Here is an 18,386-nt window from a genome sequence, read left to right as displayed (position 1 = left end):
AATGTATACAGAAATAAATCTTATTTGGAGGAGTTACAACAAAAAAAGAAACAAATCTGCTTCGTTAATTAAAATTCGTTAGATAAGAGATTTTTCTTGATCTGAACACAAGCAATGTCAGAAACTTCTGACATTTTACTGTCATGTTTTTGATAACCTAGTATTTTTCATTGGCTCGATTTACTAGTAGAATTATTGGCAGAGCATCCTTTTTCCTTCAGATTTTATGAACCCCTTGGTATGTGAAATAGCTGCATGATAAATGATTACGAATCTTCAGATTTTAAATTTGTCAATAACTGTCAGCTGCTTGTTTAAGCAGACAACATGACTTGGTCTGATTCAAAATAAGAAAACATCTGAGGTTCTATATATAGGTTTAATTTAAATTCTAATAAATTTTTTGTTTCCTACAATTTTATTCGAAAACAAATGAAAACACAGATTTAGAGATTTTGATGCTTTTATAACAGCTCTTATTTATTTATGAAAGTGTCATGATTAGGATCAAAAGAATGGTCTAAATATGACATTTCTTTAATGGATCATACCTTTTCAAGTCATGAATAATGTATTGGAATAAGAACAAAAAGAGATGCATAATAAACTTTAAAGGGAATTCAAATCTGGAAAGAATACAAATATCAAAAGACATTCATAGGATTATCAAAATATGGGCTTCAACAGTGGCGGATCCAGCGATTTTAAAAAGGGAAGGGGCCCAACCCAGAGTAAAGGGGGGGGGGTCGTGCCAACTAAATGCTTCCATTCAAATGCATTGATCGTCCTAAAAAAGAGGGGTTCCAACCACTGCCATCTGCCACTGCTCTATACATGTATATCTCCATTCTCAATTTTACACCATATATCATATTACATGGGAAAATTATATATATTGGACTTCTAGATCTACATCTAGGGCATTGGTGGTCGAGTTTTCTACCTACTGTATCATTATAAACCTGTCAACACTGGTTGTAAGTTTGGACACTACGTGTGGTAGGTGTGTTTGACTTTTCTACCTATTGTATCATTATAAACCTGTCAACACTGGTTGTAAGTTTGGACACTACATATGGACAGTGGTAGGAGTGTTTGAATCGATTCCTTATTAACTTGCAGTGAAGTGAGAGTTTTTTTTTTGCTCAGTAATAAGAAGGCCTTGGTGTTATTTTGAGATGAAGACTAACATTAAAAACATAGTTCCTTTGCTTTATGTGTGTTTTTTTTTGGTTGTGCATTTACCAAGTTTGTGTTATGGATTGATACCCCATATTCTTTGTTTTTCTATTAGGATTGTCGGTTTTCAAACCAAGGTTGATGGTTCTATCCCTGGCACTCTGGCTTCCTTCGCCAATCAAAACTGACTGCCACAATACAGTCAATAGGCTATTTGCCAATTCCCGTAATTGACCCTGTAATTAGAGATCCCTCTTTCAGTTGTCTCCCTTGTAGGACATTAATTTTCATTGATAATGGAGAGCTAGCAGAACGAGCAAATTTACCTGTGCGTAATGTGAGTAATTTTTGAGGTTTTCAAAACTTTTAATTACATTAATTTGTTGATAATCTAAAGACTTTTGACATCTGAAGTTATTTTTTATAAAAAAATTAGTTAAACCACCGATACATCATTTTCAATTCATCATACTTTGCATTGGCAAAAGCCAATTTTGTCCCGTATGGAACCAGTCTAGGATATACAAAGGGAAGTAATTTGCTTAAAAAGTGTGTAATAACAGAATCAAATCGGTAATTGGCAAATGGACTATTATGTGCTGATAACTACAATAATCAATAAATCTTAAGACATATATATATGCAGACTAAATTAAACTATCATGCATCTCAAATACTTATATGTTAACAAAGTACATCTAACACATCATATTTAGAGAGTGTTGTCTTTATTGATCTTCTATTAACACCTTTAAAGTTCCCTAAGGAAAAAAGTATGGTGATACATAGAAAACCACTTGAGAAGTGTATAGAACTACATTTAAACTAACTATATAGACATCACTAAATCTCTTACTTTAATATATGTAATTGAAGCCAAATGCAGGATATATATTTTGAAACTTATTGATATTAAGGGGGTTCACGGGTCTAAATCATTTATATAGGATTTCTCTATATTTTTCTATAAATGAATTTTATCTTATAGTTAACAGAAAAATAAAATAAAAATGTGGGGTCACCGTTCATATGAGCTCACAATCTGCCTTCGAAAGAAGCATACATTTTTGAAAAAGTGTTTTTTTTCTGTTGAAGTGATAGGAAAAATAAAGTTAATATCGAAATAAAAAAAGAAATTAATTACAGAAATTGCTCAAATTTTACAATAATTTAGTTTAAGTACAGCTTATATGGAAATTATATTAAAAAATATAGGTCACCGATGAGTTGAAAAAGATATTTCAATTTTAAAGCCAAAAAATGGCATGTTTCCACCAAAGGGAGATAATTTGGAACTTTTTCAATGATGTATACATTTCAAAAGTCATCTGGGGCCAATACGAATTGATTGTTTTGAATGATTTTTGTACCATATGATAAAGTAGCAACTAAAAAAGGTAACAAATAAAATTTGTAATGAAAAACAAATGTTTTCTGAAATTTTTATACCCTCGAGCCTCCTTAAGCTTTCAAATTTGATTTAGATAATAAAAGGTCTTGGACCCTTTTAATTTCAATTGTAGCAAAGGTCCTTCTTTAATTAAGAAGTCAACTGTTCTTTATTAAACCATCAATGGAATAAATTTGAGTTCCTTGACCATTGTAATTGAATAATGAAAAATCACCACCTCAGTCTCCTAAAAAGACAGGGTCCACCCTTATTAAAACCCCCTAAAGCCTGTAGTACTTGCCCACAATAAATATGCTATCAGTTGAATATCTGATGGAGTTGTTTGCTTTATTTTTAACCTTAACTTGACAGTTTTTCTGACCAAAAAGGACTGAATGATTTATATTTTAGTGGTTTTTTTTTTGTTTTTTTTTTTGTCAGAGTGGGTATATATAGTATGGGAATTGTGGGAATTATTAACAGAATGTTTGGTGGAAAGCCATACACCTTATCGCTAATCCCGGCTGACCTGGCTGCTTGAACTTTTGACGCATTACAACAATCGCTTTTACTTTATGGCTTCAGATATTTTGTTTTATGACATCAAAATTTTACGGAAACCTTTGTGATATCCAGTAATGGCGGGCAAATAGTGATAAGGTGTATTGTTTTAGGAAGGTATGTATGTACTGACATACAGAATCACATAATACAATGTACAAATGTATGTATAGTGCCAATTTAACTACCTCAAAGTCGGAAGATTAAGGTCCTGCCTTATTTTAATATTGTCAATTTTAAGTCAAGTGCTATTAATAATTCACTATTTCTTGTTTATTTTGAACCTTGCCCTTTTGAAATCTTAGATTATCAGTTAATGGGAAAATCAAACCCTTATATAAAATTATTGATCAAGACATTAATCTAAGGACACTCAGAAACATAATGAGGTCTAAAACAGTATTAAGAAATCATTTGATACCATTAAATTAGTCTTTAATTGACTTCAAAACAGTATTGAATTCCTACCAGGTAATGTGCCATCACATTCAATAATATGGAAATAAGTAGCAGGATTTTGCTTTTAGATCATTAATCTTTGCATCTCCCTGAAGAGAGAAAAAAATATTTATGTGCAAATTATGACTTCTAATGTTACATAGAATTGCTTTATATTTCACTAAATTACAACGTGTTAATAGTCTCACAATTTGTTTGAGAGCTATAAAATATTGTCTTCTTGGCACGGAATCTTAATAATAACAAATTACAGGAAAAAAAAGGTATAAAGGCGTGGTTGATCAATTTATAAAGGTAAAAATAGATTAAATGTTATGAAAACATTGCAATGTTTTTGTCTATACTTAATTCTTTATTCTAGCTGGCTTTGGATTGATTTTGCACTAAGACAAACTTTTAATGAACTGTACATGCTGTATGGTATTGCTTAGCTAGGATTTATCAAGGGATATAGAAGTTTTATATCATGTTGTTCTATGATGATTTTGTTTTCAATATCAAATTGTGTGGATTTTTGATGATTTAGCATTTAGGTAAGGCAAGTACAATGTACATATATATTATGCATTTAAGGCAAAGGAAACAATTTAGGGGTACATCAGTTAAGAAGGTAACAATTTATTAAATTACTGTAATTCAAAAATATTTCATATATATTTAGACAATGAGTAGAAATTTTGTAAAATGCCTAACCCGTGCATTAAATGGGTTAAGGCCCGTTAATTGAAATAAAATAGGATAAATTGAAAAATCTAGGCAGTAAATCAACACTACCAATTTACCAGAAAATGTAAGTATGGAATAAAATCTGAACTTTCCAAGTACATATTTAACAGGGTTTTTCAAAAGGGCAACAGTTTCTGTGCAATAACTTATAATGAACTGTTGACCAATGCTTTTCAAAATATAAATACATGACGTATGTGGTTTAAATACTATATATGTAAAAAAAAAAAACCAACCAGAGGTTAAGCTTAATACAATAACCATTCACTTTTACCTTTCAGGAGTTATGGTCATTTATATATTGGAAAGTGGCAATTTTTGTCAATTCCATTCAATAACATATAAATTCTTCTACTAATGGTTTTCAAATTATGATAATGCCTTCACTGATGTCAAAATGGAGGTCAATTTCAATTACTTTTAGTCTGTTCAGGAGAAATGGTCATTTTTGCCCTTTGAGGAGTAACTGTCCTTGATCATGATATATTTGAAAATAGGCATAGAATGCATGGAATATGACAGGTCAAAAATGCCTTAGAGCCCCTTTTAAAATTTGCTGTAAAATTGACAGCTCATTCCTCAATGTTTCTATTGAATAAGGTTGGTGATGATGTATTTATCTGTTATTATGAAAAGGAGGAATTATGTAGTATGCTAGCTTGCCAATACCTACCGTGCAAGGGCTGTATAGCAAGTCAAGGTCGTTAAAAACTTCCATCAAGGTTGCTTGTCAATGAGACAACTACTCTCTAGAAATTATAGGCAACCATACAACCTTCAACTTTGAGAAAAACCCATAGGTGAAAGTGACCTTTCCAAATACAATTTAAATTCAAGTCTTTTAGTCCTAAAAAACTGTGTGAATATTTATTTAGATGTCCACTTTAAATTTGCTGCAAAATTCAATTGTCTTTTAATATTGATGTTGAACTATGTAATTAAGAACTGCAAGATTATACTTACAAGAAAAGAATTTTGTATTGAGTTTTGTAAATTGGATTACCTTTGTTTGTCTTAATGACTTTGTTAGCTCAAGGACAAAGGTGAATGCTCTGCTGCGAATTTGAAAACCAAAATATCAAGTGTCAATGAACTGCATGTAAACATTGTATATGCTCCTTTTATTTATCAGATATCTTGTATCTACAGTTAATTTCTCTGACCTATGATGTAATATCCTCTCCAAAGTTGTAGGAATATTGTATAATACAATAATTTAAAACTGATCATCATCTGAAAGGCTACTTCAGATATTGGCTAGATATGAAAACATAATTATTTTAGTTGTTGATATAAATACATGTCTTTTATCTATGATGAACTACTTTTTGTCGAGCCTGCAACTTTTGTTGCAGAAAGCTCAACATAGGGATAGTGATCCCGCGGGGGCGGCTACGGCGGCTACGGTGGCGGCGTTAGCTAACTTCTTAAAAGCTTTATATTTTAGAAGGTAGAAGACCTGGATGCATGCTTCATACTTTGTATATAGATGCCTCATGTTACGAATTTTCCGTCAGTCACATATTCAATGTCCTTGACCTCATTTTCATGGTTCAGTGACTACTTGAAAAAAAAGTTAAGATTTTTTGTAATGTTAAATTCTCTCTTATTACATAAATGTATTATAAGTAATTGGATAACTATATTTGGTATGTGCGTACCTTGCAAGGTCCTCATGCCTGTCAGACAGTTTTCACTTGACCTCGACCTCATTTCATAGATCAGTGAACAAGGTTAAGTTTTGGTGGTCAAGTCCATATCTCAGATACTATAAGCAATAAGTCTAGTATATTCGGTGTATGGAAGGACTGTAAGGTGTATGATGTCCAACTGGCAGGTGTCATCTGACCTTGACCTCTTTTTCATGGTTCAGTGGTTATAGTTAAGTTTTTGTGTTTTGGTCTATTTTTCTTATACTATATGCAATAGGTCTACTTTATTTGGTGTATGGAATGATTGTAAGGTGTACATGTCTCGCTGACAGGTTTCATCTGACCTTGACCTCATTTTCGTGGTTCAGTGGTCCAAATTAAGTTTTTGAGTTTTGGTCTATTTTTCTACTACTTTATGCATTAGGTCAACTATATTTGGTGTATAGACATATTTTATGATCTATATCTCTGTTGCACAGGTTTATTTGACCTTGACCTCATTTTCAAGGTCCATTGCTTAGTGTTAAGTGTTTGTGTTTTGGTCTTTTTTTCTTAATTTGTAAGCAATTAGTCAACTATATTTGTTGTATTGAAGAACTATTAACTGTACATGTCTGCCTGGCATGGTTAATCTGACCTTGACCTCATTTTCATGGTTCATTGATCAATGTTTGGTTTCTTGGTTTATGTTGAGTTTATGTGACAGTTGTAATAAAGCTTTATATCTAGGTCTATCAACATAATATACATGATTAGTAAAGAAGGAGAGACATTTCAGCGTGTGCACTCTTGTCTAGTATACTGTCTAAGCCTAAGAACTTGTATAGAGCCTATAGCATGCTCACCTCTATTATTAGGGCATTGAGGTTAAAACCATGTACCAGATAAAAACAAAGCTTCTCCAATTTAACCATTATAATCAAGAGTAAAGACTGGTTAGTTTGTAATCAATCTATAGCTTATTATTTTAAACAAGAAGCAATTTGATTATAGCTTATACTATACTCACAGGTATCGGTATATCAGAAAAATGAACAAAAATTCATGTAAACCATAACAACATTTGAAATACAATCAAAGGCAAAACTATGAAGTATTCATTGTAAATAACTTAAAGGATTGTCCAAATTTTTAATGGGGTATGCATGAAATATTTGTCACTGAATAATAAACAGTTTATTTAGTCTAGTCTGTCTACAGAATCAATCTAAACAAATTGCAACAGAAAAGATTTTTTATATATCATATGAGATTATCATAGCACATTACTGTTACAAAAGTCTAACAAAATCGTACGGTCGGAAATTGGTGAAAATTGAAAATAAAAATATCGGTGATGTGCCTGCCGATTCATGTCAGAAATGGTCCGCCATATTGACAAAGGGAGAAGACTCTTGCATATGTGAATTTATAGAAACCAACTGAGAAGCTGATATCACTGAAAGAATCGTTTACATAAATTTATGTTATAATAAAAGTATGCTGGTAAGTGTTTTTTTAACATACACTTATGTTTTACGTGTATTTAGATATTCGAAAATGCGTCAAGAAATGAATTAGACATACGAAAGTTCTTGACGCAGGTCAAACGACAAAGATCACTTAATGTTTGTTTATTTCAAAGAAAATAAATAAATTCAACTACCTTTACATAAAATCAATTAAATTTAAACTAGTAAAGTCCAAAATATAGCAATAAAAATAATTTAAAGGGACGTAGTAAGACTCATCCCTAACGAAAATAAAAAAGTATGGAACGCCAAATTAACAAAAATGGACAGAAAAAATTGCAATTTTGTCGATTTTGAACTAATTACTATAGCCAAAGCATTTATTCTTATCTTCTATTGCATTTTCTTTAAATAGATAATTTTAAATAATTGTTTCCTTCCTTTTTTAAATGAATTATTGTCGAAAATAACTATTTTTAAATTTTATTTCAGCTTTCACTTGAAGAAACCTATATATGTCCGATTTAGCGTCATGATTTTACTGGAGCTAACCACAGTCACTGTGCTAATTGTTAAGGACACGGATAATTTTTAAATCAGGTACTATATTATATTTTTCTTCATTGCCTATTTCATTGAAAATATTTTATCACAGTCAGGTACCTTGTTCTAGCAAAAGTCAATTCAAACCAAATTCAAATTCAAAATGAATGGTCAACTAAACAAATGAACGGAATAGGTTACAATAAAACACAATCGAAAATTTCCAAGTAGGGAAAACATCGAGCATAGTATACTTTTTTTTAATGCTTTACAATAAAATTGTACTTAAGTTCAAGATGCTCGTTTTTGTGTGTACTTTGTATAGTTTGTCTTGTTTGTCTTAATGTCCTTTTCGTTTTCTCGGACATTATTTAAGCCTATTGATTCAACTTTTCTTGTCACCCTTTTCAAATAATTCATTATCTTCAGTAGTGCTAGAATTCATAAGAAGTTAAGAAATGGACAAATGAATTATAGCGTATAGACACACTAAAAAAGAAACATCACACAGACAAGAACACATTATTCATTAAGAGTCGATGTTGTTTATTCTTTTTGTTCTGAATAATATTTTAATGTGTATTGATATGTTATATGACATATATAATGATTAAATATGTAACAACAAATGATTTGTGTACTATTTCTTTTCAGCTACATCTATACTATGGAGAAATGTATTGTGTGCCTAAAAGATGACCACCCAACAACACTGATCAAATTGCGACAAAAAGGTTGTCTTGGAATCATCAAAGCTAGCCAGGAAAGAGGAGACTGTTTGTCCGCATTAGAGGGTAATTTTGTCCATCAACTCTGCAGGAAAACATATACCAATCCAAATGACATAAAGAAATACAAAAAAGAAAAACTTGTTCTGAGAGAAATTAATACAAATACTCCAAAATTACGATCAAAGTCCCATTTTGATTTTAAACATCATTGTTTATTCTGTGGAAATGAAGCAACAGACGCCAAGAAAAAAGACAAAAATGTATTTCAGGTTCGAACTGATGATTTTGAGAGTCGCATACAAGATGCTTGTGATCTTCGGAATGATCATTGGGCAGCCGAGGTTCGCGGAAGACTGGAGAGCGTAAGCGACCTCCATGCAGCGGATGCTGTTTATCACCAGGCATGTAGTGTAAACTTCCGCACGTGCAAAACCACTCCTGTATTCCGTTCCGTTCCCATATCACCAGACGCAAAGCCTGAAAACAAAAGAGGAAAGCCAGCTTTGCAAGAAGACGGCTTCTACAAAATAGTCGACTTCCTTAAACATCGCGCATGACGACGAACAGATTTCCATATCAGATCTTGTTGAAAAAATAGACGAGATATGTGATGGGAATGCTTATAGTCAGATGTATTTAAAGTAAAGATTAAAGCAACATTTCGGAGACGAAATCATTATTACAGACATACCTGGTAGAAAAAGTGTTGTAACTCTACGTGAAACCGTGACTTGTATTCTTCAGGACTATTACCAGAGACCAAGCAATTTAAATCCAGATGACGAAAAGAGAGCTTTCATCAGAGCAGCTGCCAAACTGATAAAAAGCGACATCCGATATGTAGATACCACAAAGTCTATCTATCCAACTCCAGCCAACATTGCATCAGTTGATAATAATCTATCATACTTACCCGAAAGCCTGCTGTTATTTCTTTCTAATAAATTTTCTGAGAAAGACCCATCGGTGAAAATAGCTTCCATAGGACAAGCAGTAATGCAAGCCTCACGACCTCGAGCACTTATAACACCGCTTCAACTCGGTCTAGAAGTACAGGTGCATCACAACTTCGCTTCACGATTTCTTGTGTCCACATTGAACAGCTTAGGATTTTGTTCCTCATACTATGAAGTTCAGAAGTTTGAATCAAGTGCTGCAGCTGTACAAGGAGTTGACCTTCCAGGCGATATAAGCAACAGCTTTGTACAATTTGTAGCAGATAATGTTGACCACAACACAAGAACAATAGATGGCCTCAACACTTTTCATGGCATGGGCATAATAGCTGGAATAACGCCTGTTACGAAGAGAACACAACCCATTCCTAGAATAGCTTTTTCTACTGACAAAATAAAGATTTGGGACATAACAGAGACAAGGAGAAAAATTGATCCACTTGTTTGCAATATTTTGCCATTCATTCACGCCTTTAGCGGATGCGACACAACATCTCGTATTTTTGGTCAAGGCAAGGGCACTGTTTTCAAGAAAATTAGTACTAACATTAAACTACAAGATCATGCAGCTGTCTTTTGCCAGGAGTCCAATGTTGAGAGCATGCATAAAGCAGGAGAACAAATATTTGTTGCATTATATGGAGGGTTACAAGATGTTGAAACATTAGATATGCTGCGTTACAGAATATTTGCCTCTAAAGTTTGCGTTGGAAATATATATGTACAAGTGCACACTCTCCCACCAACATCTGACGCTGCTAAGCTACATTGCATGAGAGTTTATCATCAAACGCAAGTTTGGATTGGGAAAGGTGATAAATAAGATCCAAAGGACTGGGGTTGGCATGTTGAGGACAATAAATTGCTTCCAATTAGAGCATTACTACCACCGGCTCCCGAAATCTTCTTAGGATAATCCGATGTAATTGCAAATTGAATTGTGACACAGAACGATGCTCATGTCGTAAACACGGAATAGACTGTTCCCCAGCATGTGGGGAATGTCGGGGAATGAATTGTTCCAATACAAGTAACATTACAGAAGCCGATGAACTTTACGATATGTGAATGCATCAATATGCATGTACATTGCAGAGACATTTAACCATACATTAGAAAGACTTATATCAAAATTGTCTGTTTTTTAATCAAAACAAAATCAAATAATTTCAAAGATAAATTTTTCAGAAATTGTATTTACCATTCTAATACTTTTTGATGATAACAAAAGTAACCAAGTTAAAACAAAGTAATCAGTTATTGAACAGTTTAGGCAATTCATAATATTAATTCAATGAATGTTGTAACAAATCTAACATTAATACATTTTATTTAGAAATTTATTTCATTTTTATTTTGGGGAGGGGTAATTTGGGGCTAATTTCGATGACAGATAAATAGATTTTCAGTAAAACTACTGTTTGTTTTCTATTTCCTATTCGCAAATAATTGTACATAATTGTGTTTAATGTTTTTATTTTAAAGCTGCCTCAAAATAAAACGTTTGAAAACAGCCATCTATGAATCTCAAATATATCGATTTTTTGGCATGTTTTGGTGATTTTATCATTAAAAGTGTTAATTCTACCAAGAAGTTTTAACTCTGGATTGTAAATTTTACTTCGGAAATGTTCTTTGTAGTTATTTTAGTCATCTTAATTCGTTTTTGACATTTGATTGGCTAACATAGTGCTAAAATTCCGATTTTAATTTTTTTTTCACAATTTTCATCGATTTTTGGTTAAAATTAATGTTTTTAGCCCAAAATGGGGATTTCCGATCGTACTATTTTTCTAGACTTTTATTATATGATTGTGTCATGCTTTGGTATTATAAAACTGTTGAAACCATTTCTGTTGCAATTTGTTTAGATTTATGCATTATTTGCCGTAGACAGACTAGACTAATTCTGTGCCTTCCAACATTATAGCCTACAGATATTTGGATAATATGCATTTAAATATTTTGAATATCTTCTGTAAAATTTTTTATTATCTGCATGATGAATTAACAAAGGTAAATTTTGAACTGTTTTATCTTTGTTTTTTATCTATGATCATGATGATAGAGATGATGTTAAGATTTCACTAACTTGTAATTCTTTATTATCTGATTTGAGAATCAATTCCTAAAAATCAGCTGATATGCTGTAATTCAAAAGTGCTTTACACATCTGTTAGAAAAATTACTGAAGATGAAGGTTTATATAGCCTCCCAAAAATAAATACATTAATTACGTAAGTCGAGTTTCATTTTACCGTCTTTATCAAAGAAAAGAGCATATATCTTCCAAGATTAACTTTTCCTAAGGCATTTGATCTAAATTTACAGTCTTAATTTCTACAGAAACAGATTTGAATTAAGAATATCATTTTCTTAACACATCATTTAGAATTTCCTGTTTACACATGCTGGTTATTGTGCATCAATCAACATGCAGGTATATTCTGCATCAATCAAATTTTCTTTGAAATGATTTAAAAAAAAAATTGTTTTATAGTACTTTATAGTTCTTTATCATGTGAAGGTTTTTCCATAGCAGGGGAAAGTTCATTCTTTAATTAAGTCTGGCCCTCAATGCATTAATTATAGATTGGTACAGACAACTGTCAGTCTGACCTTTCATATATTTTTCTGTGCAAAATCTACGATAAAGAAATGAAATGAAAGCTGATGGAAATATTTATTCAATAGTTCGAGACGTCTGTGACAGTCTTCATTTTTTTATCAAATTGTTTTTTTTTTTAGGGTTTTGCTATAATAGCAAACTGTTTTTTTTAATACTTTAAAGTATAAGAGAGAGGTTCATTTGCAATAATTTTAGTCAGTTTGAAATGGGTCTGGCTTTGCTTCAGAAGATTATTTTTTAGAGTAGCTGTCTTATATATATGTGAGGATAAAAGCATGAGACTTTCTTGATTCATTTATTTTTGTGGGTACCAATTTTGTGGATTATAGAAAAATTAAATTGTGGATACTTGAAATGTTATTTACAAATTAAAGTCTACATGTATACAATATTCTATAGAATATGTGCACTTCATTTGTCAATGATTAGATTTGTACTTACCTATAAATATTTCATGCAGTGTGTCTCATTTCACCTTGACCTTAAACTTCAAGTTGAAAATATTTTTTTTTACATTTAAGTTTTTTGAACATATAACTTTTTGTCCTTGGAATAGTGGAATAGTTATAATATCATACATGTATATGACACTAAATGGCAGTATCTAAAGGTGATGTTTTGACTACCACCAAGAACTACCACTGACCTTGATCTTTGACCTTCAAGTTCAAATGATAGTATTTTGTGTGTCCATATCAAGCCTAATTAATGTATTCTTGCAGCTTGCCATGGCAAAACATTTCCAAGCAACTAAGGGTTTGCCTCCTTTGTTTGAATCATTGCCTATTATAGTTATAGTTTATAAATATCTCAAAAATTGAATCTGATCCCCATATTATTTATTGTATTAATTGTCTTGATAAGACCTTTCCAGTTCACTATAGGTTTACTAATTCAAATTGACTTCCAGAAATGAAAGGGAGACATTTATGTTTTGGTTCACAAAAACAGTTCAACCTATAGATACACTCTACATTTTCTATTCTAACTATGATTTTGGGCTTTATATATAGTCATAACAGTTAAAAGTTATATTTACCATTTTGTATTTTGTAGGTTGTAGATATTTTTGTTGACAATGGATTCTTCTCCAGAAGAAACTACAGTAGAATTAGAACAAGTATTTATTGTGACACCAACAAGTGAGAGAACTCCGGAAATTCAGTCTGAATCATCAGCATCATCACCACCTAATACACACAACGGCATAGAAAAAAGTGGACATCTTTATTTCAGTAAAATAAATCCAAAAGTTTTAGATCTAAAACAGAATGGCCGATTGTATTTATCCCCATCTGACAACTCTGTCGATTCTGTAGGCCATTACAGAAAAGGAGGATATTTATCTCCCCTTGATACAACCAGTGATGATGAAGGCGGAGGGCGGAGAAGACATAAAAGTGAGGGATCCGTTCAAGTTGCCCCTGTTAGACCAAATCATCTGATTCCAACTAAGAAGAATTCTATGTATGAAAGTCGTAGTACTATAAGTGGAGTAAGATTTGATGATCCTTTTATTGGTAAGTTTATTTTTAAAGGCAAGTTGTTATAAATTAAATAGTCAACAGCAAATTATATATATTCAAATCTTATGAATTGATAAAGGCAATACTAATCAAGGAAAATTATAAACAAAACCTGATGGAATCAATAATGTGCATTCTTTATATCCTTACATTTTAAAATAGATTGTATTAGTTTTCAAAGTATATCTGTTATATAATTTTGTTCAACATTATGTTTAAATGTAGATATATTGTTATTAATTAAACACAAATAACAATTTCAGTTCTTAATATTTTGAATATTTCAGATGAAAATGGGCACACATTGATGTATTCAAGGCATGAGGTAGGTTATTAAATAGAACACATGTATGCTGTGTTTAAAGTGAAATTTACTGTGGGTTCATATATTTTGCTGGGTATCAATTTTCATGGATTGCTGAAAACTTGCATATTCCTTGAAATTTGATTTCCTGGTTTTACCAATCTATACAAAATCTATTGAGAATATATATGCTATTGATTGAACATTTAAATTTTTAGTTCACATGCACTCACAAAACCCATGAAAATTGGTTTGGAATAATAATGAATCCACAGTGTATTAATATATATTCAACCCAGTGATAACATTTGTGATTGCAATAATCCTTCAACTTTTCACCCAAATAATTGTGTATAAATTGTCTTTTCTTTGCTTTAATTATTAGTAGTTTCTGCAACTTGATCTATTCAAGTGTTCAAGCGACTTTAGCTGTCAAACTCATATCACCAATTTGACTCAAAATCCCATGTTTGGCTTACAATATTCATAAACGTATATCCAAATTAAAATAAGTCTTAATAAAACAATTAACAAAATACGGACTTGATAATATGTATTCTATGTTGTGATGTTATGCTATTGTTTCAGAAAAACGGAAAAGGTTTGGATCCATTAAAACATTTAATCCTGCTGCAAATGTTTGCACCTGTCCTAAGTCAGGAATCTGATGTACAGTAGTTGTCGTTTGTTTATGTAATATATACGTGTTTCTCGTTTCTCGTTTTGTTTATATAGATTAGACCGTTGGTTTTCCCGTTTGAATGGTTTTACACTAGTAATTTTGGGGCCCTTTATAGCTTGTTGTTTGGTGTGAGCCAAGGCTCCGTGTTGAAGGCCATACTTTAACCCATAATGGTTTACTTTTTTAAATTGTTATTTGGATGGAGAGTTGTCTCATTGGCACTCACACCACATCTTCCTATATCTATCAGCATTTCATGTGTATTTTTGTCAAGACACCAACTTATTAACTATTGATTTGACCTTCAAAGACTGCTGACAAAAACATTAATGCATTATCCATGGTCAGCTTAGAGGTTAAATTGAATTCACATGAAAAGGGATTCAATGAGGTCGAATTATTCACTTGCATCAGCTATATTGCAAAGTTCATTTTGCCGAATTTGAACCAGATTGATTCTTAATCAGTTAAAAGCAAATTATCATTCACTAAATCACTTCATTAATGATTGAACAAAAAAAATATCTATATTAGTATATATCTTGTAGCTAGTAAAAATGCTCCTCTTACCAAAGAAAAGATTCTAAACACCAATCACATTCATAAAAGAATTATTTGTACATTTGTCAGGAGTCACCTGACCTTGACCTTATTTTCATGGTTCATTGATCAGTAGCTAAGTGTAATTTTTACTAAAGCTCAGAGCTACCATGTCATTTCAACATGCCCAATGACTTTTCTTTTTTTCAGAAAGTGCCACTTAAAGATTTCTCTATGGAATACAGAGCCTCTAAAGATATAAAGAAATTTCTTGATAACTTTGCATTGATACTGGATCTTAATAAAAATGGTGTGGATGAAATCATTGATGACATCGTCAAGAAAATATTAGAAATGAATGAGGCAAAAGCTGTTTTTGATGAGTCTAAGTTAGAGAAAATAACTTTGGACCAAGTCAGATCAGCACTTTTCACACATGACCAGGGTAAATATTTTAATTACAACATATTGAAAATTTTGTTTTCATCTCCTAAGAAAATTGCAAACTATTCCCACATCTTCTCTTGATCAAAGTATTTAAACTTTTGTCAGATCCTTTGTCCGATTACAGAATACTGTGGATTCATTATTATTTGTTGGACACCATTTTTTGTGGATTTTGTGGGTATAGGTGAACCACGAATTTAAATGTCCAACAAATAACAAATTTTCCGTAGAAATGTATTTGGAAATTGGGAAAACTACGAAATCAAATATCTACGAACAAGCAAATTTTGCTCAATCCACGAAAATTGGTTCCCACAAAAATAAATAAATCCACAATATACAAACTAAGCTCAGTGTTCTAAATTCACAACAGAGATTTATGAAGATCTCATGATTAAAGTTCTACAAGTATATGACATCCTTACATTTTTGACCTTGAAATTTGGGGTCTGTCTGTCTGTTGTCTGTTTTTTTCTTTTCTATGAAGAGTGAGGGGTATTCTTTGGTTTACTCAAATTTCAAGTTTTATATACATGTAGGTGTCACTTCAATAGATTTAATATGTGTTGCAATGTTTTTAAGTGTAATCTGGATACTTTTCTTAATAGTTCATATGTTAAGCAGAACACTACAATGTACCAGTATATCTGTTGGAGGAGGTTTTGACTACGACCAGAACTGGATATGTGCTATGTAAGTATACAATGTACTAGTATATCTGTTGGAGGAGATTTGACTACGACCAGAACTGGATATGTGCAATGTAAGTATACAATGTACCAGTATATTAGTTGGGGGAGGTTTGGACTACGACCAGAACTGGATATGTGCAATGTAAGTATACAATGTACCAGTATATCTGTTGGAGGAGGTTTTGACTATGACCAGAACTGGATATGTGCAATGTAAGTATACAATGTACCAGTATATCTGTTGGAGGAGGTTTTGACTACGACCAGAACTGGATATGTGCAATGTAAGTATACAATGTACCAGTCTATCTGTTGGAGGAGGTTTTGACTATGACCAGAACTGGATATGTGCAATGTAAGTATACAATGTACCAATATATTAGTTGGGGGAGGTTTGGACTACGACCAGAACTGGATATGTGCAATGTAAGTATACAATGTACCAGTCTATCTGTTGGAGAAGGTTTTGACTACAACCAGAACTGGATATGTGCAATGTAAGTATACAATGTACCAGTATATATGTTGGAGGAGGTTTTGACTACGACCAGAACTGGATATGTGCAATGTAAGTATACAATGTACCAGTATATCTGTTTGAGGAGGTTTTGACTATGACCAGAACTGGATATGTGCAATGTAAGTATACAATGTACCAGTATATCTGTTGGAGGAGGTTTTGACTACGACCAGAACTGGATATGTGCAATGTAAGTATACAATGTACCAGTATATCTGTTGGAGGAGGTTTTGACTATGACCAGAACTGGATATGTGCAATGTAAGTATACAATGTACCAGTATATCTGTTGGAGGAGGTTTTGACTACAACCAGAACTGGATATGTGCAATGTAAGTATACAATGTACCAGTATATCTGTTGGAGGAGGTTTTGACTATGACCAGAACTGGATATGTGCAATGTAAGTATACAATGTACCAGTATATCTGTTGGAGGAGGTTTTGACTATGACCAGAACTGGATATGTGCAATGTAAGTATACAATGTACCAGTATATCTGTTGGAGGAGGTTTTGACTATAACCAGAACTGGATATGTGCAATGTAAGTATACAATGTACCAGTATATCTGTTGGAGGAGGTTTTGACTATGACCAGAACTGGATATGTGCAATGTAAGTATACAATGTACCAGTATATCTGTTGGAGGAGGTTTTGACTATAACCAGAACTGGATATGTGCAATGTAAGTATACAATGTACCAGTATATCTGTTGGAGGAGGTTTTGACTATGACCAGAACTGGATATGTGCAATGTAAGTATACAATGTACCAGAATATCCGTAGGACGTTTTGACTACGAACAGAATTGGATATGTGCTTAAAGATAAAAAAGGAAAGATCAACAATGATTTGACACCTGTCCACTAGTATAGACAGCACATTGATCTGTTTAGCTGTTTTTAACTGTTAGGTTGCTGCTCTATTGATATATAGCTATGGAGTTATTCTTATTCATGAAGTTTTGTGATTCATTTAAAAGCTGTTGACTTCTAGAGGTCTTACTTGATGTCTCTTTGAATATACTGTTAATTCAGAAATTATTGCATGCATTTTTATTATTGTGTTTGGTCATTTTAGACTAAAATGCAATTTTAATATTTGCGATATTGAGAAAAAATCCTGTTTAATTATACATAAAGTTCAAATTGCGAGTTTAAATTTATAATGCAATTATATAACCTTGTCACATTATTCATAAAACTTTCTGAATTAACAGTACCTAACATTTCCTTTTTATTCTTACATTAGAATAATCTGGTTTATTGTTTATGTATTATCAGTACAAGAAACGTTCATTAGAAAACAGCAGAAGCTATATATAGGTAACCTTTTAAACCTGTATTTTTTCACATCCTTTGTGTTCTTTGGTAGTTGATAACTGTCTCATTAGCA

The 18,386-nt window shown here is 32.1% G+C and overlaps 2 protein-coding genes across 2 annotated transcripts in view; both read left to right on the top strand.

Moving 5' to 3' along the window:
• LOC134683466 (solute carrier family 4 member 11-like) overlaps nt 1–18,386 on the top strand; it is a 44,632-nt gene that overhangs the window by 11,318 nt on the left and 14,928 nt on the right. Inside the window, exons 2-5 of the mRNA XM_063542783.1 lie at nt 13,334–13,797; nt 14,091–14,128; nt 15,540–15,774; nt 16,385–16,469. Coding sequence (XP_063398853.1) covers nt 13,356–13,797; nt 14,091–14,128; nt 15,540–15,774; nt 16,385–16,469 — 800 coding nt within the window. The 5' untranslated portion in view covers nt 13,334–13,355. The remainder of the gene's footprint in view (nt 1–13,333; nt 13,798–14,090; nt 14,129–15,539; nt 15,775–16,384; nt 16,470–18,386) is intronic.
• Nucleotides 7,155–11,349, top strand: LOC134684250 (uncharacterized). Its single transcript, XM_063543508.1, has 2 exons — nt 7,155–8,018; nt 8,616–11,349. The coding sequence occupies exon 2, from the start codon at nt 9,689–9,691 to the stop codon at nt 10,469–10,471; it is 783 nt and encodes a 260-aa protein (XP_063399578.1). The 5' UTR covers nt 7,155–8,018; nt 8,616–9,688; the 3' UTR covers nt 10,472–11,349.

The sequence above is a fragment of the Mytilus trossulus genome, chromosome 9 (genome assembly GCF_036588685.1).
Source record: "Mytilus trossulus isolate FHL-02 chromosome 9, PNRI_Mtr1.1.1.hap1, whole genome shotgun sequence".
Lineage (NCBI taxonomy): Eukaryota > Metazoa > Mollusca > Bivalvia > Mytilida > Mytilidae > Mytilus > Mytilus trossulus.
The sequence above is the reverse complement of the archived record's forward strand: the minus strand, read 5'-3'. Positions and strand labels throughout refer to the sequence as shown.

Coding starts and splice junctions, on each gene's coding strand:
- LOC134684250 (XM_063543508.1), top strand. CDS start 9,689: ATGCAAGCCTCACGACCTCGAGCACTTATAACACCGCTTCAACTCGGT.